At 42.7% G+C, this 20,624-nt stretch overlaps 1 protein-coding gene across 5 annotated transcripts in view; it reads left to right on the forward strand.

Annotated features, from left to right (window-relative positions):
- The window catches only part of LOC138332951 (serine/threonine-protein kinase ATR-like), a 71,602-nt gene extending 51,432 nt beyond the window's left edge, over window positions 1–20,170 (forward strand). For 4 of the 5 annotated variants that reach the window (XM_069281010.1, XM_069281012.1, XM_069281013.1 and 1 more), the window contains 17 exons: window positions 155–362; window positions 544–654; window positions 971–1,039; window positions 1,357–1,409; window positions 1,569–1,602; window positions 1,943–2,058; window positions 2,482–2,611; window positions 2,783–2,872; window positions 3,280–3,387; window positions 14,948–15,105; window positions 16,556–16,651; window positions 16,927–17,080; window positions 17,228–17,293; window positions 17,420–17,505; window positions 18,531–18,633; window positions 18,924–19,040; window positions 19,398–20,170. In XM_069281010.1, coding sequence (XP_069137111.1) covers window positions 155–362; window positions 544–654; window positions 971–1,039; window positions 1,357–1,409; window positions 1,569–1,602; window positions 1,943–2,058; window positions 2,482–2,611; window positions 2,783–2,872; window positions 3,280–3,387; window positions 14,948–15,105; window positions 16,556–16,651; window positions 16,927–17,080; window positions 17,228–17,293; window positions 17,420–17,505; window positions 18,531–18,633; window positions 18,924–19,040; window positions 19,398–19,457 — 1,759 coding nt within the window. In that variant the 3' untranslated portion in view covers window positions 19,458–20,170. The remainder of the gene's footprint in view (window positions 1–154; window positions 363–543; window positions 655–970; window positions 1,040–1,356; window positions 1,410–1,568; window positions 1,603–1,942; window positions 2,059–2,481; window positions 2,612–2,782; window positions 2,873–3,279; window positions 3,388–14,947; window positions 15,106–16,555; window positions 16,652–16,926; window positions 17,081–17,227; window positions 17,294–17,419; window positions 17,506–18,530; window positions 18,634–18,923; window positions 19,041–19,397) is intronic. The other variant, XR_011209906.1, reaches the window with a different exon arrangement.
- Window positions 20,171–20,624: the final 454 nt, after the last annotated feature.

The raw sequence follows: 20,624 nt of genomic DNA on the forward strand, positions 1-20,624 counted from the left end.
ATACTGGACCATTGTTGAATGTCAAAGACAATTCAAGTTAAGTCAAGCTGCCTCATAAAATAGCAAGAACACTCTGGACTTTGTCATAGGACTCGGCCTGAAATCAATGTGATGAATTAATGGTTTTGTATATTTCATTATTTGATTGTTGTAGAGAGTTTATCCATCATGTTGTGAAGTCGTTTGGCCAGTCCCTCCAGTATGGTAATCAGTATATTTACCAGTCGTTGCCACGCCTACTCAGTCTATGGCTGGACTTTGGCACCAGTGTTGCCGAGATGGAAAAAAGAGACGTGTCCAGAAACCAGCAGCTCGCACACAAACTACAGATCATGAGGAACACACTAGCAAAACTCAATAAGGTAGACTATGTCACCATGGTACATTTATACTTATGGTTCATTGTTACGAAATTTACTCTTTCATGAATACAAAGTGCTGTTTAAAAAAAGCTGGTTTTCGTATCTCTAAAAATGTTTTGTTTATTCGGGAGTTCCTACATTTATTATCAGACTCTACACACAAAGTTTGTTTATATTACAGCTAGTGTCAAGTCTGGGACAGCAGCTAGCATCCTATCAGTTATTTACAGCGTTCTCCCAGCTGATCTCGAGGATCTGTCACACACAACCAGACGTCTTCCAACAGCTCAGGGTACGTTATACAATTAGTGTCTGTGGATGAGGTCCATAGTAGGATGTATTAACCCATTTAGATTATACTGACAGGTAAAACTAACTTACAGTACACTGTCATTTCAATACTTTTTAAAATGTGCCAAGTGACAAATGGATCTCATTGTCTGAATTTCAAACACAGCAAAACAAGGTGAAGTTATAAATTGTTTTTTGTTTTAAAACTTCCAAGTATCCTGGTTGGCAAAATGGTATTACCAGTGGTAATGCAGTTTCTTTACAAGTTTATTTTAAGAACTGTTAAATTCAGCACATGATTACATGTATATTTTCAGGAAATCATTGCACGCCTATTTGCCCAGTTCCCACAGCAAGGAATGTGGATGTTGATGGCGGTCTCAAAGGTTAGCCATTGATTTACTCAATTATTCATCTCATTATTTTACACTCTTCATGTGTTGAAATTTCCTAAGACCATACTGCTATTGATAATTTGAAAACAATAAAGATTTATGAAATAATTTGCTTTATCGTTATGCCCTATAATTGAAAAGGTTGACATATTTTGTAATCCTATCTGTTCAGTTCCAATCTGTTCTGATATGGAGTCATGGACAGGTTTTATTACATTTTGAATTTGATTGATGGCTCCTTCAGTACTTTGATTTGTATTTCGCTTAACCCTTATTTAGGTACATGTTTGATAATTGTATTTTTACAGTCGTCCTACAAAGTACGAGTCAGTCGATGCAAGGACATATTTGCCAGGGCAGAGTAAGTACAGATTCAGCTATTAGTATAACCTTCGTATCTCTTCTTATTTAAAAGTTTTCTATTTCATCAAGCAGACTTGTGATTTGTACATAAATTATTATTAAACAAAATGAAATCTTAAATATAAGAATAATGATGAAAAATGTATTTATTTTTTAGGCAGATCAACCCAGGATTGCAGAAATTTGTCAAGGTATTATTATGGGTTGTTAATAGGTTCATTTTTCATTCAACTCTGGTTAAGATTTTGCAGTAAAATTTCAGGCCTTTCACTCAGAATCAACTAAGTTGTGTAATAAACAAAATTCATGAAATGGCTTTAAAAAAATGGGAAATCACAGGATAAAGATGTTTATGTACATTTTGCAACGTTAATGTTCGTCAGAAATGTATGTATTTCACTGGTATAATTAGACTCAATTTTGTTAACATATTCTACAAATGGAGAAAGTTCCTCTATCCCACTGTTAGCCAGTATTGTAATGATATAGATAACGGATATCTTGTCTGACTATTTGTGTATTCTCTGACAGGATTCCACAAAGTTGACTGATCGCCTGTTGGAGTTGTGTAACAAGGAATATACTGGGTCTAACAACATGAGTGTGTCACAGCACTTCAAACCTCTCCAACGCCTACTGGATGATGGGTAAGCCATTCACATTGAACCAGTTCATGGGCCACTTTGACAATAGGAAATTATTTCATATGTGGAATTCAATACTGAAAATGTTTGTTGAAATAAGGAAAGGTATCAATTTCATTGAACAAATATAAACACTTCATGAAAAGTGTGTTGAAATACATATGTCAGTAAGTGTTGTGGATGTTATGTTTATTTACCAATAATTCATTGCTGAAGTAAATTGACAGTATGATTCTTTTCTCGGTTAAGATAATTATATTTCATCAAGATTTTATTAAAATGGTAAAAGTAATAATTTAAATGGATCATTTATTAGGCTATGCACAAAACAATTGATTCACTAATTTTTAGTGCCAAAAAATTTCCTTAAATTTTGAAAACCCTTTATAAAGTCTAATAGTTGTCTATATGTATGTATCTCTACAGAAACTTCAGTAACATAATCCTGCCCCTCCAGTCCAACATGACGGTGATGTTACCCAACACCCCCGGATCACACTCGTCACACGATCCCTTCCCTGGGAAAGAGGTCTTCATCAGCGGCATTGATGACATGGTAGGTCTGCATTCTGTCATTGGCTCAATTTTTCTTATGAAAGACAAGCATGAACTGATTCTCTTTATCAAACAATGGGTTTTCTCCCGGGTAATGCTCAATTAGATTAAAGATACTATGTATATGATTATAAAAACTGCCATACAAAATAAGGCATATTTTCTGTTACAGATTGAGATCCTGCCCTCACTACAGAGACCAAAGAAGATTTCCTTGTTGGGAAGTGACGGCCATTACTACACTATGATGTGTAAACCAAAGGTATCTCTTACAAAATCTCCCCTCCCTCCCTCTGCCACCCCAACACTCCCTCTCCCCAGGATTACCAGCTTTGTCACAATTACACCATGATGTGTAAACCAAATATTTTTGTGAATGACAGTTATTGAACATGACATAACATTATGTAATAAGAACACATATTTTCTTGACCTCTGATATGACTTCCCTGTTTGCAATAAGATTTATTTTTGTATCATAAAAGAAGAAAATAGTTATTACAAACTATTGCTCAGATTTACATTCAGATAAAACAATACAATATAATATGGTATGTATCTCAACCACCCGTGGTATTATATAGTGAACTAATCCAACCTTTTTATTGGGAGAGTTCAAATGTATTTCTAAAGGTGAACATAACAGACATTTTTTTCTGTGTGATACAGGATGACCTGAGGAAAGATGGACGTTTGATGGAGTTTAATGATATCGTTAACAAGTTTCTGAGGAAGGATCCAGAATCCAGGAGGAGACAACTCCACATTCGTACTTATGTTAGTAACTAGAATATCCTTCATATATTCCTTTCATGTTGCGACCCTGTAGAGATGATACCCCTGTTGTTAGCTCACCTGGTCTGAAGGACCAAGGTGAGCTTATGCCATACCCTGGCATCCGGCGTCCATCAGGCCGTCAACAATCGACTTCTCTCCATAACCGCTGGTCGCAATTCAACAAAATTTGACTGGTCGCATCCTTATGGGTTTCTGACTAAAAATTGTACAAATGATGGGGCTGAACCCTCAGGAGCCTGAGGGGCGGGGTCAAAAGGGGTCAATTTGTCTATTTCCATATAAGCGACTTCTTTTTAGCTCACCTGGCCTGAAGGGCCGGTGAGCTTATGTCATGGCGCGGCGTCCGTCCGTCCGTCCGTCCGTCGTCCGTCCGTCCGTCCGTCCGTCCGTCAACATTTCCTTTAAATCGCTACTTGTCCTAGAGTTCTGCATGGATTGTAACCAAATTTGGCCACAAACATCCTTGGGGGAAGGGGAACAGAACTTGTATAAATTTTGGCTCTGTCCCCCCTGGGGCAGGAGGGGCGGGGCCCAATAGGGGAAATAGAGGTAAATCCTATAAATCGCTACTTGTCCTAGAGTTCTGCATGGATTGTAACCAAATTTGATCACAAACACCCTTGGGGGGGGGGGAACAGAACTTGTATAAATTTTGGCTCTGGTCCCCCAGGGGCAGGAGGGGCGGGGCCCAATAGGGGTAATAGAGGTAAATCCTTTAAATCACTACTTGTCCTAGAGTTCTGCATGGATTGTAACCAAAATTAGCCACAAACATCCTTGGGGGAAGGGGAACAGAACTTGTATAAATTTTGGCTCTGATCCCCCAGGGGCAGGAGGGGCGGGGCCCAATAGGTGAAATAGAGGTAAATCCTTTAAATCGCTACAAGTCATAGAGTTATGAATGGAATGTAACCAAATTTGGCCACAGACATCCTTTGGGGAAGGGGAACAGAACTTGTATAAATTTTGGCTGTGACCCCCCGGGGGCAGGAGGGGCGGGGCCCAATAGGGGAAATAGAGGTAAATCCTTTAAATCGCTACTAGTCATAGAGTTCTGCATGGATTGTAACCAAATTTGGCCACAAACATCCTTGGGGGAAGGGGAACAGAACTCGTATAAATTTTGACTCTGGCCCCCCAAGGGCAGGACGGGTGGGGCCCAATAGGGGAATAGAGGTAAATCCTATAAATCACTTCTTGTCCTAGAGTTTTGTTTGGATTGTGACCAAATTTGGCCATAAACATCCTTGGAAGAAGGGGAACAGAACTTTGTATAAATTTTGGCTCTGACCCCCTGGGGGCGGGAGGGGTGGGGCCCAATAGGGGAAATAGAGGTAAATCCTTTAAATCGCTACTAGTCATAGAGTTCTGAATGGAATGTAACCAAATTTGGCCACAAACATCCTTGGGGGAAGGGGAACAGAACTTGTATAAATTTTGGCTCTGGTCCCCCGGGGGCAGGAGGGGCGGGGCCCAATAGGGGAAATAGAGGTAAATCCTTTAAATCGCTACTAGTCATAGAGTTCTGAATTGAATGTAACCAAATTTGGCCACAAACATCCTTGGGGAAGGGGGAACAGACTTTGTATAAATTTTGGCTCTGACCCTCTTGGGGCAGGAGGGGCGGGGCCCAATAGGGGAAATAGAGGTAAATCCTTTAAATCTCTACTTGTCCTAGAGCTCTACATGAATTGTAACCAAATTTGGCCACAAACATCCTTGGGGGAAGGGGAACAGAACTTGTATAAATTTTGGCTCTGATCCCCCCAGGGGCAGGAGGGGCGGGGCCCAATAGGGGAAATAGAGGTAAATTCTTTAAATCACTACTTGTCATAGATTTTTAAATGGAATGTAACCAAATTTGGCCACAAACATCCTTTGGGGAAGGGGAACAGAACTTGTATAAATTTTGGCTCTGGTCACCTGGGGGCAGGAGGGGCGGGGCCCAATAGGGGTAGTAGAGGTAAATCCTTTAAATCGCTACTAGTCATAGAGTTCTGAATGGAATGTAACCAAATTTGGCCACAGACATCCTTTGGGGAAGGGGAACAGAACTTGTATAAATTTTGGCTGTGACCCCCAGGGGGCAGTAGGGGCGGGGCCCAATAGGGGAAATAGAGGTAAATCCTTTAAATCGCTACTAGTCATAGAGTTCTGCATGGATTGTAACCAAATTTGGCCACAAACATCCTTGGGGGAAGGGGAACAGAACTCGTATAAATTTTGACTCTGGCCCCCCAAGGGCAGGACGGGTGGGGGCCCAATAGGGGAAATAGAGGTAAATGCTATAAATCACTTCTTGTCCTAGAGTTTTGTTTGGATTGTGACCAAATTTGGCCATAAACATCCTTGGAAGAAGGGGAACAGAACTTGTATAAATTTTGGCTCAGACTCCTTGGGGGCGGGAGGGGTGGGGCCCAATAGGGGATTTAGAGGTTAATAATAAAATTTCTTCAGAAAAGAAACAATGAACCTGTATTCAGAACATTACTTGGCATTACAAACCAGGTGAGCGATACAGGCCCTCTGGGCCATTTGTTTGAAACTAAGCATGGGATAGCACTCATAATGCACTGGTAGCATTCCATGAACAGGAAATGGGGATTCAAAATTGTAACTAAATGGATGGGGCTGACCCCCCCGGCGGGCCCTGAGGTCGGGTATCAAAATGGGTCATGTTTGGCATATTTCCTTCCATCTATTACAACTTCTTCTTCTGAAATCTAAGGGCATGCGGATAGCACTCATAATGCAATGGAAGCCATCCATATAGTGGTGGGGGATTTCCAAATTATGTAAAAATGATAGGGGCTGACACTTCCCTGGGGCATTCAACGCCCCGGGGGCCCAAAAGGTCTAAATAGGGCCTTATTATTTTCATCTGAGAAGTACGGGCCTCTCCAAAAAAACAATGTATTGGATCTGCATTATTCATTTTGGTTATCTATGGTTGGGATTATAAATTAAAAAATAAATATGCAGTCACTTTTTGTACTTCTTTTAGCTCACCAGGGCCCGAAAAAGGGCCGGTTGTGCATTATGTGTCATGAGCGCTGGCGTCCGTCGTCCATCGTCCATCGTCCGTCGTCCGTCCGTCTGTCTGTCCGTCAACATTTCCTTTAAACCCCTACTAGTCATAGAGTTCTGCATGGATTGTAACCAAATTTGGCCACAAACATCCTTGGGGGAGGGGGAACAGAACTTGTATAAATTTCGGCTCTGACCCCCCAGGGGCAGGAGGGGCGGGGCCCAATAGGGGAAATAGAGGTAAATCCTTTAAATCGCTACTAGTCATAGAGTTCTGCATGGATTGTAACCAAAATTAGCCACAAACATCCTTGGGGGAGGGGGAACAGAACTTGTATAAATTTCGGCTCTGACCCCCCAGGGGCAGGAGGGGCGGGGCCCAATAGGGCATATAGAGGTAAATCCTTTAAATCGCTACTAGTCATAGAGTTCTGAATGGAATGTAACCAAATTTGGCCACAAACATCCTTGGGGGAAGGGGAACAGAACTTGTATAAATTTTGGCTCTGACCCCCCCAGGGGCAGGAGGGGCGGGACCCAATAGGGGAAATAGAGGTAAATCCTTTAAATCGCTACTAGTCATAGAGTTCTGCATGGATTGTAACCAAAATTAGCCACAAACATCCTTGGGGGAGGGGGAACAGAACTTGTATAAATTTTGGCTCTGACCCCCCAGGGGCAGGAGGGGCGGGACCCAATAGGGGAAATAGAGGTAAATCCTTTAAATCGCTACTAGTCATAGAGTTCTGCATGGATTGTAACCAAAATTAGCCACAAACATCCTTGGGGAAGGGAAACAGAACTTATATAAATTTTGGCTCTGATCCCCCAGGGGCAGGAGGGGCGGGGCCCAATAGGGCATATAGAGGTTAATCCTTTAAATCGCTACTAGTCATAGAGTTCTGAATGGAATGTAACCAAATTTGGCCACAAACATCCTTGGGGGAAGGGGAACAGAACTTGTATAAATTTTGGCTCTGGTCCCTCGGGGACAGGAGGGGCGGGGCCCAATAGTGGAAATAGAGGTAAATCCTTTAAATCGCTACTAGTCATAGAGTTCTACATGGATTGTAACCAAATTTGGCCACAAACATCCTTGGGGGAAGGGGAACAGAACTTGTATAAAGTTTGGCTCTGACCCCCCAGGGGCAGGAGGGGCGGGGCCCAATAGGGGAAATAGAGGTAAATCCTTTAAATCGCTACTTGTCATAGAGTTCTGCCTGGAATGTAACCAAATTCGGCCACAAACATCCTTGGGGGAAGGGGAACAGAACTTGTGTAAATTTTGGCTCTGACCCCCTGGGGCCAGGAGGGGTGGGGCCCAATAGGGGATTTAGAGGTTAATATTAAAATTCCTTCAGAAAAAAAACAATGAACCTTTATTCAGAACATTACTTGGCATTACAAACCAGTGTGAGATACGATACTCTGGGATTTTTGTTGGAAATCAATAATTGCTATTACAGAATTACTCCTCTGGATAGACTTTGGGCCTCTTGTTGAATTTTGAATCACTAATTGCTAAATTACAGAATTACTCAAAGTGTTGTGCCCCTGTAGTAAGCGATACAGGCCTGTTGTTCCCTGGGTAATGATACCCCTGTCTTGTTTGTGAAGGCTGTTGTGCCCCTGTAGTAATGATACCCCTGTCGTTTGTGTAGGCTGTTGTTCCCCTGTAGTAATGATACCCCCTGTCATTGTTTGTATAGGCTGTTTGCCCCTGTAGTAATGATACCCCTGTCATTGTTTGTGTAGGCTGTTGTGCCCCTGTAGTAATGATACCCCTGTCATTGTTTGTGTAGGCTGTTATGCCCCTGTAGTAATGGTACCTCTGACATTTCTTTTGTAGGCTGTTGTGCCCCTGTAGTAATGATACCCCTGTCATTGTTTGTGTAGGCTGTTGTGCCCCTGTAGTAATGATACCCCTGTCATTGTTTGTGTAGGCTGTTGTGCCCCTGTAGTAATGGTACCTCTGACATTTCTGTAGGCTGTTGTGCCCCTGTAGTAATGATACCTCTGTCATTGTTTCTGTAGGCTGTTGTGCCCCTGTAGTAATGATACCTCATTGTTTGTGTAGGCTCTCATAATGATACTCCTGTCATTTTCTGTAGGCTGTTGTACCCCTGTAGTAATGATACCCCTGTCATTGTTTCTGTAGGCTGTTGTACCCCTGTAGTAATGGTACCTGTCATTGTTTTCTGTAGGCTGTTGTGCCCCTGTAGTAATGATACCCCTGACATTTTCTGTAGGCTGTTGTGCCCCTGTAGTAATGGTACCTCTGACATTTCTGTAGGCTGTTGTGCCCCTGTAGTAATGATACCCCATTGTGTGTAAGTTGTAGGCTGTTGTGCCCCCTGTAGGTAATGATACCCTGTCATTGTTTGTGTAGGCTGTTGTACCCCTGTAGTAATGATACCCCTGTCTTTTGTTTAGGCTGTTGTGCCCCTGTAGTAATGATATCCCTGTTGTTGTTTGTGTTAGGCTGTTGTGCCCCTGTAGTAATGATACCCTGTCATTGTTTGTGTAGGCTGTTGTGCGCCCCTGTAGTAATGATACCTCTGCCATTGTTTGTGTAGGCTGTTGTACCCCTGTAGTAATGATACCCCTGTCTTTTGTGTAGGCTGTTGTGCCCTGTAGTAATGATTCATCCCTGTTGTTTGTGTAGGCTGTTGTGCCCCTGTAGTATTAATGATACCCCTGTCATTGTTTGTGTAGGCTGTTGTAAGCCCCTGTAGTAATGATACCCCTGTCATCGTTTGTGTAGGCTGTTGTGCCCCTGTAGTAATGATACCTCTGTCTCTTTGTGTAGGCTGTTGTGTCCCTGTAGTAATGATACCCCTGTCATTGTTTGTGTAGACTGTTGTGCCCCTGTAGTAATGATACCCCTGTCTTTTGTGTAGGCTGTTGTGCCCCTGTAGTAATGATACCCCTGTCTTTTGTGTAGGCTGTTGTGCCCCTGTAGTAATGATACCCCTGTCGTTGTTTGTGTAGGCTGTTGTGCCCTGTAGTAATGATACCCCTGTCATTGTTTGTATAGGCTGTTGTGCCCCTGTAGTAATGATACCTCTGTCTTTGTTAGTGTAGATGTTGTGCCCCTGTAGTAATGATACCCCTGTCATTGTTTGTGTAGGCTGTTGTGCCCCTGTAGTAATGATCCTCCTGTTGTTGTTTGTGTAGGCTGTTCGTTCCCCTTTAGTAATGATACCCCTGTCATTGTTTGTATAGGCTGTTGTGCACCTGTAGTAATGATACACCTTGTCTTTTGTGTAGGCTGTTGTGCCCCTGTAGTAATGATACCCCTGTCGTCGTTTGTGTAGGCTGTTGTGTCCATGTAGTAATGATACCCCTGTCATTGTTTGTGTAGGACTGTTGTGCCCCTGTAGTTAAATGATATCCCTGTTGTTGTTTGTGGAGGCTGTTGTGCCCCTGTAGTAATGATATCCCTGTCGTCGTTTGTGTAGGCTGTTGTGCCCCTGTAGTAATGATTACACCCTGTCGTTGTTTGTGTAGGCTGTTGTGCCCCTGTAGTAATGATACCCACCTGTCATTGTTTATGTAGACTGTTGTGCCCCTGTAGTAATGATACTCCTGTCATTGTTTGTGTAGTCTGTTGTGCCCCTGTAGTAATGATACCCCTGTCATTGTTTGTGTAGGCTGTTGTGTCCCCTGTAGTAATGGTACCTCTGACATTTCTGTAGGCTGTTGTGCCCCTGTAGTAATGATACCCCTGTCATTGTTTGTGTAGGCTGTTGTGCCCCCTGTAGTAATGATACCCCTGTACGTTGTTTGTGTAGGCTGTTGTGCCCCTGTAGTAATGATACCCCTGTCATTGTTTATGTAGACTGTTGTGCCCCTGTAGTAATGATACCCCTGTCATTGTTTATGTAGGTGTTGTGCCCCTGTAGTAATGATACCCCTGTCATTGTTTGTGTAGGCTGTTGTGCCCCTGTAGTAATGATATCCCTGTCGTCGTTTGTGTAGGCTGTTGTGCCCCTGTAGTAATGATACCCCTGGTCGTTGTTTGTGTAGGCTGTTGTGCCCCTGTAGTAATGATACCCCTGTCATTGTTTGTGTAGGCTGTTGTGCCCCTGTAGTAATGATACCCCTGTCATTGTTTGTGTAGGCTGTTGTGCCCCTGTAGTAATGATACTACCCTGTCATTGTTTGTGTAGGCTGTTGTGTCCCTGTAGTAATGGTACCTCTGACATTTCTGTAGGCTGTTGTGCCCCTGTAGTAATGATACCCCTGTCGTTTGTGTAGACTGTTGTTGCCCCTGTAGTAATGATACCCCTGTCGTCGTTTGTGTAGGCTGTTGTGCCCCTGTAGTTAATGATACCCCTGTCATTGTTTGTGTAGGCTGTTGTGCCCCCTGTAGTAATGATACCCCTGTCATTGTTTGTGTAGGCTGTTGTGCCCCTGTAGTAATGATACCCCTGTCATTGTTTGTGTAGGCAGTTGTTGTGCCCCTGTAGTAATGATACCCCTGTCATTGTTTGTGAAGGCTGTTGTGCCCCTGTAGTAATGATACCCCTGTCATTGTTTGTGAAGGCTGTTGTGCCCCTGTAGTAATGATACCCCTGTCTTTTGTGTAGGCTGTTGTGCCCCTGTAGTAATGATACCCCTGTTGTTGTTTGTGTAGGCTGTTGTGCCCCTGTAGTAATGATACCCCTGTCATTGTTTGTGTAGGCTGTTGTGCCCCTGTAGTAATGATACCCCTGTCATTGTTTGTGTAGGCTGTTGTACCCCTGTAGTTAATGATACCCCCTGTCTTTTGTGTAGGCTGTTGTGCCCCTGTAGTAATGATATCCCTGTTGTTGTTTGTGTAGGCTGTTGTGCCCCTGTAGTAATGATACCCTTGTCATTGTTTGTGTAGGCTGTTGTGCCCCTGTAGTAAATGATACACCTGTCATTGTTTGTGTAGGCTGTTGTACCCCTGTAGTAATGATTCCCCTGTCTTTTGTGTAGGCTGTTGTGCCCCTGTAGTAATGATACACCCTGTCATTGTTTGTGTAGGCTGTTGTGTCCCCTGTAGTAATGATACCCCTGTCATTTGGGGTTTTTTGTGTAGACTGTTGTGCCCCTGTAGTAATGATACCCCTGTCTTTTGTGTAGGCTGTGTGCCCCTGTAGTAATGATACCTCTCTCATTGTTTCTGTAGGCTGTTGTGCCCCTGTAGTAATGATACCCCTGTCATTGTTTCTGTAGGCTGTTGTACCCCTGTAGTAATGATACCCCTGTCATGTTTGTGTAGGCTGTTGTACCCCCATTGTAGTAATGTAATGCTACCCCTGTCTTTTGTGTAGGCTGTTGTGCCCCTGTAGTAATGATACCCCTGTCCTTTTGTGTAGGCTGTTGTACCCCTGTAGTAATGATACCCCTGTCTTTTGTGTAGTCTGTTATGCCCCTGTAGTAATGATACCCCTGTCGATGTTTGTGTAGACTGTTGTGCCCCTGTAGTGATGATACCCCTGTCATTGTTTTGTATAGGCTGTTGTGCCCCTGTAGTAATGATACCTCTGTCATTGTTTGTGTAGACTGTTGTGCCCCTGTAGTAATGATACCCTGTCTGTGTAATGTTGTGCCCCTGTAGTAAGATCCTCCTGTTGTTGTTTGTGTAGGCTGTTGTATCCCCTGTAGTAATGATACCCCTGTCATTGTTTGTATAGGCTGTTGTGCCCCTGTAGTAATGATCTCCCCTGTTGTCTTTTGTGTAGGCTGTTGTGCCCCTGTAGTAATGATACCCCTGTCATTGTTTGTGTAGACTGTTGTGCCCCTGTAGTAATGATTCCCCTGTCTTTTGTGTCGGGCTGTTGTTGTAGTATTGATACCCCCTGTCAGTTGTTTGTGTAGACTGTTCGTGCCCCTGTAGGAATGATACCCTGTCATTGTTTGTGTAGACTGTTGTGCCCCTGTAGTAATGATCCCCCTGTCTTTTGTGTAGGCTGTTGTGTCCCTGTAGTAATGATCCCCCTGTCTTTTTGTGTAGGCTGTTGTGTCCCTGTAGTAATGATTCCCCTGTCTTTTGTGTAGGCTGTTGTACCCCTGTAGGAATGATCCCCCTGTCTTTTGTGTAGGCTGTTGTGTCCCTGTAGTAATGATACCCCTGTCTTTTGTATAGGCTGTTGTGCCCCTGTAGTAATTGATACCCCTGTCTTTTTGTGTAGGCTGTTGTTCCCCTGTAGTAATGATACCCCTGTCGTTGTTTGTGTAGGCTGTTGTGCCCCTGTAGTAATGATACCCCCTGTCGTTGTTTGTGTAGGCTGTTGTGCCCCTGTAGTAATGATACCCCTGTCGTTGTTTGTGTAGGCTGTTGTGCCCCTGTAGTAATGATACCCCTGTCATTGTTTGTGTAGGCTGTAGTGCCCCTGTAGTAATGATCCCCCTGTCGTTGTTTGTGTTGGCTGTTGTACCCCTGTAGTAATGATACCCCTGTCTTTAGTGTAGGCTGTTGTGCCCCTGTAGTAATGATACCCCTGTCTTTTGTGTAGGCTGTTGTGCCCCTGTAGTAATGATACCCCTGTCTTTTGTGTGGGCTGTTGTGCCCCTGTAGCAATGATCCCCCTGTCTTTTGTGTAGGCTGTTGTACCCCTGTAGTAATGATACCCCTGTCTTTTGTGTAGGCTGTTGTGCCCCTGTAGTAATGATATCCCTGTCTTTTGTGTAGGCTGTTGTGCCCTGTAGTAATGATACCCCTGTCTTTTGTGTAGGCTGTAGTGCCCCTGTAGTAATGATACCCCTGTCGTTGTTTGTGTAGGCTGTTTGTACCCCTGTAGTAATGATACCCCTGTCGATGTTTGTGTAGGCTGTTGTACCCCTGTAGTAATGATACCCCCTGTCATTGTTTGTGTAGACTGTTGTGCCCCTGTAGTAATGATACCCCTGTCTTTTGTGTAGGCTGTTGTGCCCCTGTAGTAATGATACCCCTGTCTTTTGTGTAGGCTGTTGTACCCCTGTAGTAATGATACCCCTGTCTTTTGTGTAGGCTGTTATGCCCCTGTAGTAATGATACCCCTGTCGATGTTTGTGTAGACTGTTGTGCCCCTGTAGTGATGATACCCCTGTCATTGTTTGTATAGGCTGTTGTGCCCCTGTAGTAATGATACCTCTGTCATTGTTTGTGTAGACTGTTGTGCCCCTGTAGTAATGATACCCCTGTCTTTTGTGTAGGCTGTTGTGCCCCTGTAGTAATGATCCTCCTGTTGTTGTTTGTGTAGGCTGTTGTTCCCCTTTAGTAATGATACCCCTGTCATTGTTTGTATAGGCTGTTGTGCCCCTGTAGTAATGATTCCCCTGTCTTTTGTGTAGGCTGTTGTGCCCCTGTAGTAATGATACCCCTGTCATTGTTTGTGTAGACTGTTGTGCCCCTGTAGGAATGATACCCCTGTCATTGTTTGTGTAGACTGTTGTGCCCCTGTAGTAATGATCCCCCTGTCTTTTGTGTAGGCTGTTGTGTCCCTGTAGTAATGATCCCCCTGTCTTTTGTGTAGGCTGTTGTGTCCCTGTAGTAATGATTCCCCTGTCTTTTGTGTAGGCTGTTGTACCCCTGTAGGAATGATCCCCCTGTCTTTTGTGTAGGCTGTTGTGTCCCTGTAGTAATGATACCCCTGTCTTTTGTATAGGCTGTTGTGCCCCTGTAGTAATGATACCCCTGTCTTTTGTGTAGGCTGTTGTTCCCCTGTAGTAATGATACCCCTGTCGTTGTTTGTGTAGGCTGTTGTGCCCCTGTAGTAATGATACCCCTGTCATTGTTTGTGTAGGCTGTTGTGCCCCTGTAGTAATGATACCCCTGTCATTGTTTGTGTAGGCTGTTGTGCCCCTGTAGTAATGATACCCCTGTCATTGTTTGTGTAGGCTGTTGTGCCCCTGTAGTAATGATACCCCTGTCATTGTTTGTGTAGGCTGTTGTACCCCTGTAGTAATGATACCCCTGTCTTTGTGTAGGCTGTTGTGCCCCTGTAGTAATGATACCCCTGTCATTGTTTGTGTAGGCTGTTGTGCCCCTGTAGTAATGATACCCCTGTCATTTTTGTGTAGGCTGTTGTGCCCCTGTAGTAATGATACCCCTGTCATTTTGTGTAGGCTGTTGTGCCCCTGTAGTAATGATACCCCTGTCTTGTTTGTGTAGGCTGTTGTGCCCCTGTAGTAATGATACCCCTGTCATTGTTTGTGTATGCTGTTGTGCCCCTGTAGTAATGATACCCCTGTCTGTCTGTTGTGCCCTGTGTAATGTTGTTTTGTGTAGGCTGTTGTGCCCCTGTAGTAATGATACCCTGTCATTGTTTGTGTAGGCTGTTGTGCCCCTGTAGTAATGATACCTCTCTCATTGTTTCTGTAGGCTGTTGTACCCCTGTAGTAATGATACCCCTGTCATTGTTTCTGTAGGCTGTTGTACCCCTGTAGTAATGGTACCTGACATTTCTGTAGGCTGTTGTGCCTCTGTAGATATGATACCCCTGACATTTCTGTAGGCTGTTGTGCCCCTGTAGTAATGGTACCTCTGACATTTCTGTAGGCTGTTGTGCCCTTGAATGAGGAGTGTGGCCTGATTGAGTGGGTCAGTAACACCAGTGGCCTCCGCTACATCCTGATGAGACTGTACAGAGAACGTGGACTTTATACAAGTGGAAAGGAACTCAAGGCTATGATGCCCAAACTCACAGACAGTATCGAGTAAGTTGGCTGGGCGTTCATTAGATCGGATGGAACTTTGCTATTAATGTGGCGGCGCTTACATTATATTGTTCAAAAATAACAAAAATATCTAACTCGAGCTTTAGAAATAGAAGCATTTTAAGACTTTCTTTTTAGGTCTTCTGACCTGAAACTTTCACAAAACTTCTTCTTAGTTCTACTTTAAGATTTCGCTGAAACTTTGAGACGATTCTTACATGGTCCCGACCAAGTGTTGTTATTTTTCGGGTCGGCCTTAAATCTAAGATGGGCTTTCATGACATCATATCTAATTAATTTCTTTTACAACTAGCTGTTGCCAAGATAGTCCAGATCACTATTAAGGCCCTTGGACCTCTTGTTGAAAGTGGTACTCTATCTTTACAAATTACAGAGCTATTTTTTCATCAGATGGTGGGCTATTCAAATCGCCTTTCGTCCGTGGTCCGTCCGTCCGTCCCGTTAACAATTCTTGTTACCGCTATTTTCTCAGAAAGTACTGAAGGGATCTTTCTCAAATTTCAAATGTAGGTCCCCCTAGGACCCTAGTTGTGCATATTGCATTTTGGGACCGATCGGTCAACAAGATGGCCGACAGACGGCCATCTTTGATTTTGATAGTTAAAGTTTGTTACCGCCATTTCTCAAAAAGTACTGAAGGGATCTTTCTCAAATTTCATTATATAGGTTCCCCTAGGGCCCTAGTTGTGCATATTGCATTTTTGGGACCGATCGGTCAACAAGATGGCCGACAGGCGGCCATCTTGGATTTTGATAGTTAAAGTTTTATTACCACTATTTCTCAAAAAGTTCTGAAGGTATCGTTCACAAATTTCATATGAAGGTTCCCAAGGACCCTTGTTGTGCATATTGTTATTTGGGACCGATCGGTCAACAAGATGGTCGACCGACGGCCATATTGGTTTTTGATTGTTAAAGTTTGTTACCGCGCTATTTCTCAGAAAGTACTGAAGGGATCTTTCTCAAATTTTATATGTAGGTTCCCCTTGTATCCTAGTTGTGCATAGTACCTTTTAGGACTGATGCATAATGCCTTTCGGGACTGATCGGTCAAAAAGATGGCAAACCGGCCGCCATCTTGGATTTGTGATAGTTAAAGTTTGTTACCACTATTTCTTAGAAAGTACTATAGTGATCTGTCTCAAATTTTATATGTCGTGTGTTTGAAAAAGTTTGAAAAGCAGGGAAAAGATCCCTATTTCCATTGTCAGACATAGATCATTCTTTGGTGGGCGCCAAGATCCCTCTGGGATCTCTTGTTCTTGTTGAATATCATATCGATTGTGACATCATTTTTTGTGAGTGAAACTTGTGTCATTTTCTCTGAAAAATAAGTTTCACACGTAAACATAGCACATCCTAATCAATACTTACCTGCAAGAGCAGATAACTCTATAATATGCAAAGACAGAATAAATGGTTGTTGTAGAGTGAAGATGCAGTGTTTTAAGGAGAAGATGTTACCACGACACCCGCCAGTGTTTAATGAGTGGTTCTTGATGACCTTCCCCGACCCAACATCCTGGTATGTGGATTCCTCGCTCTCCTCACTGATACATGTCCCAGATTTGATGTAATATCTAAAAGATCTGAATGACACTTTCAACTTTTACTTCTAGAATTTGATTGATTGAAATTTAATTTGAAATACAGATTAGATCGTATTTTTCAGCAATTTATCTGTGAAAAAAACTACACTTTATTCATTTGTATTGTTACAATATTTGATATTTTAATCAAGTTTATATGTTAAACTACCTGGGTTTGTAGAATACTGTATATGATGCTTGATCTATCAAGGTACAATGCACGGCTTTCCTACGCACGGACGTGTGCTGTTATCAGTATGGTGGGATACATCCTGGGACTTGGCGATCGCCATGGAGAGAACATCTTGTTTGACTCCACGTGTGGAGACTGTGTTCATGTGGACTTCAACTGTCTGTTCAACAAGGTAGGGTACACACACCCTCACACCAATTCTTAATCGATATTCATATTTCCTTCATCATGTACATTTGTAGGTAACCATTGGTTGTTGGTGGAGATCAGCTTTGTCTGATGACCATGTATGATTGAACTGTATTTTTTGATGTTACAGGGTGAGATGTTTGAGTGGGCAGAGAAGGTGCCCTTCCGTCTGACACACAACATGATGAATGCCCTTGTAAGTAAAACACCAAGAGAGAATAACCACTTCTATATAAACAGTTATTACTTGTGGTATTATGTCAGTAATTATAAAGCATAATAATTAAGTACCTTATGCAAAAAAGCCTTGGTTTTGTTCCAGGGACCATTGGGATATGAAGGGATATTCCGACGAGCCTGTGAGGTCACACTCAGAGTGATGAGGACACAGATGGACCCATTGATGAGGTGATTGACTAGTTCTCACATCAGTATAAAGATTTTCAACCCAAAAACTGTGATTTTTAGCTCACCTGCCCCGAAGGGCCGGTTAGCTTATGTCATGGCGTGGCATCCGTCGTTCGTCTGTCTGTCAGTCAACATTTCCTTTAAATCGCTACTAGTCATAGAGTTCTGCATGGATTTTAACGAAATTTGGCCAGAAACATTTTTTAGGGAAGGGACGCAGAACTTGTATAAATTTTGACTCTGACCCCCTAGGGGCAGGAGGGGTGGGGTCCAATAGGGGATATAGAGGTAAAATCCTATAAATCGCTACTTGCCTAGAGTCTGTGTCCTAAGTTTGCTAGATGTTCAAACAACCAAATTTGGCCACAAATATCCATGAGGGAAAGGAAACAGAACTTGTATAAATTTTGACTCTGACTCCCTGGGGGCAGGAGGGGTGGGGCCCAATAGGGTAAATAGAGGTAAATTCTATAAATCGCTACTTGTCCTAGTGTTCTGCATGGATCTTAACTAAATTTGGCCAGAAACATCCTTTGGGGAAGTGGAACAGAGTTTGTAAAATTTTGACTCTGACCACCCAGGGGCGGGAGGGTCTCAGTAGGTGAGATAAGGGTAAATCCTTTTAATCACCACTAGTCATAGGGTTCTACATAGATTGTACCCAAATTTGGCCAGTAACATCATTGGGAATAGGGGAATAGAGTTTGTATAAATTTGGCTCTGACCCCCCCACCCCCAGGGGCAGGAGAGGCAGAGCCTAATAGGGGAAATAGAGGTAAATATTAAAACTCCTTTAGAAAAGAAACAATGAACCTGTATTCAGAACATAACTTAGCATTACAAACCCAGTGAGCGATACAGGCCCTCTAGGCCTCTTGTTTTTTCTTGGTGTAGATAACTCCTTTATCCAGCATAAAAACAAGTTCATAGGTGTATTCACTTAGGGATTTGTAAGACTATCGAAATTTCAAACCAATGAAATTTTGATATTAATATAAAATTTGATCTGATTTCTTTGTTACCAGTGTACTGAAGCCATTTGTTTATGATCCGTTGGTGGAGTGGAGCAAACCAGGAAAGGGAGGAAGGTCCAACCCTATGGATACTGGGGAAATCAACAATGAACAGGTAAGGCTATGTACAGGTAAATCTACAATGGACAGGTAAGACTATGTACAAGTAAATCTTCAATATACAAGTAGGTCTATGTACAGAAAAAGCTACAATGGATAGCTAAGGCTATATACAGGTAAATCTTTAATGGACAGGTAAGGCTATGTACAGGTAAACCTACAATGGACAGATAAGCCATGTACATGTAAATCAACAAAATAAAAGTGCAATAAATTGTTTGAGAGTAGTTTTATGTTCATTAAGAAGTCAAGGTTTAGTGATTGTCATTGTTTTCCTATCACTAGGCCATGTCCCATGTACAGAATATAGAACATCGACTCAAGGGAATCCTCAAGTCTAAGACATCCAGACCCATCACGGTACCTTTATCTATAGAGGGTCATGTCAACTACCTCATCAATGTGAGTACCTGGCTCTAGAACTGAACTAAAATAAGGATCTATACAAATAAATTTTCTCCTGCATGTGTAGAAAACTGTAAAGATATTATATGTAAACAGCACATTCAGATTAAGTTTGTTATAGATCCCAATTCAGTGGAATGATAGCAGAATATGGGGGATTTGAGATCCTAAAATGATGCGAGTAAAGTACAATTTACCGTCAATTAGTCCCACTTACTGGTGGATGTAGCGTGATATATCTACACCGAAAGATGGGAATAATCAAAATTGTTACCCACATCATTTTGGGATCTCAAAACCCCCGTATTGCACTGTACCAAAGGTATCAATAACGTTTTTTAATCTATTTTATAGGAGGCTACAGATGACAAGAACCTGTGTCAGATGTATGTTGGATGGGCCCCCTATATGTGATATCTCCTGTTAAAGGACCCTGTGTCGAGCATATGTTCACTGACTCTAATTATAATGGTGATATCTAGCAGACTACAGGACCCTGTGTCAGATGTATGTAGGCTAGACCCCTATTTGATATCTGTAGAAGACTACAGGACCCTGTGTCAGATGTCTGTAGGCTGAGCCCCCTATATGATATCTGTAGGAGACTACAGGACCCTGTGTAAGATGTATGAAGGCTGGGCCCCTATGTGATATCTGAAGAGACTACAGGACCTTGTGTCAGATGTCTAGGCTGAGCCCCCTATGTGGTATCTGTAGGAGACTACAGGACCCTGTGTCAGATGTCTTTAGGCTAGGCCTCCTATGTGATATCTGTTGGAGACTACAGGACCCTGTGTCAGATGTCTGTAGGCTGAGCCCCCTATATGATATCTGTGGGAGACTACAGGACCCTGTGTCTGGTGTGTCTGTAGGCTAGGCACCCTATGTGATATCTGTAGAAGACTACAGGACCCTGTGTCAGATGTCTGTAGGCTGAGCCCACTATGTGATATCTGTAGGAGACTACAGTTCCCTGTGTCAGATGTCTGTTGGCTCGGCCCTATATGCGGATGTTGCAGCATATAGTGATAATACCACACCGGTTCAACAAAAAATTTATGAAATTTAATTCTATATTCTGTATTCTATGATTTGTTGATGTTTCTAAATTAAAATTTTGTTTTGACTGACGATTTTTGAGTTCTTTATGTTCTATGAATAGATATTGATATGTGTTGCACCATTCTTATAAAATTTTCATTCTATATACTTCTGCACAGTAACTAATAAGTCCAGGGTACTGAGCAAGCTAGCCGGGATGAAGTATTACCAAATCGGTTCAAATGAACGGACTTTGTTTCACGAAGATTAAATAGACTAAAAAAATTCAAATACTTGTCAATAACTATAAGGCTTAGAGACCTTATATTGGGCATATATGGTGTTAAGATAAGGGGTTACTAAGTTTTCTTCAAATGGTTGACCTTGAAGTTCATTCAGATTCTTGGGATCAAATAGGCTAAAATTGTTAAATGAATTGTCAGTATCTCAGAGCCCTAGTTACCTGAGGCGTGTTCAGGATGGCTTGCACTCGCGAGCGTTAGCGGGTGGTCGCGGACATGAAATGAGCCCTGTATAGGG

The sequence above is a fragment of the Argopecten irradians genome, chromosome 10 (assembly GCF_041381155.1).
Source record: "Argopecten irradians isolate NY chromosome 10, Ai_NY, whole genome shotgun sequence".
Taxonomy (NCBI): Eukaryota; Metazoa; Mollusca; class Bivalvia; order Pectinida; family Pectinidae; genus Argopecten; species Argopecten irradians.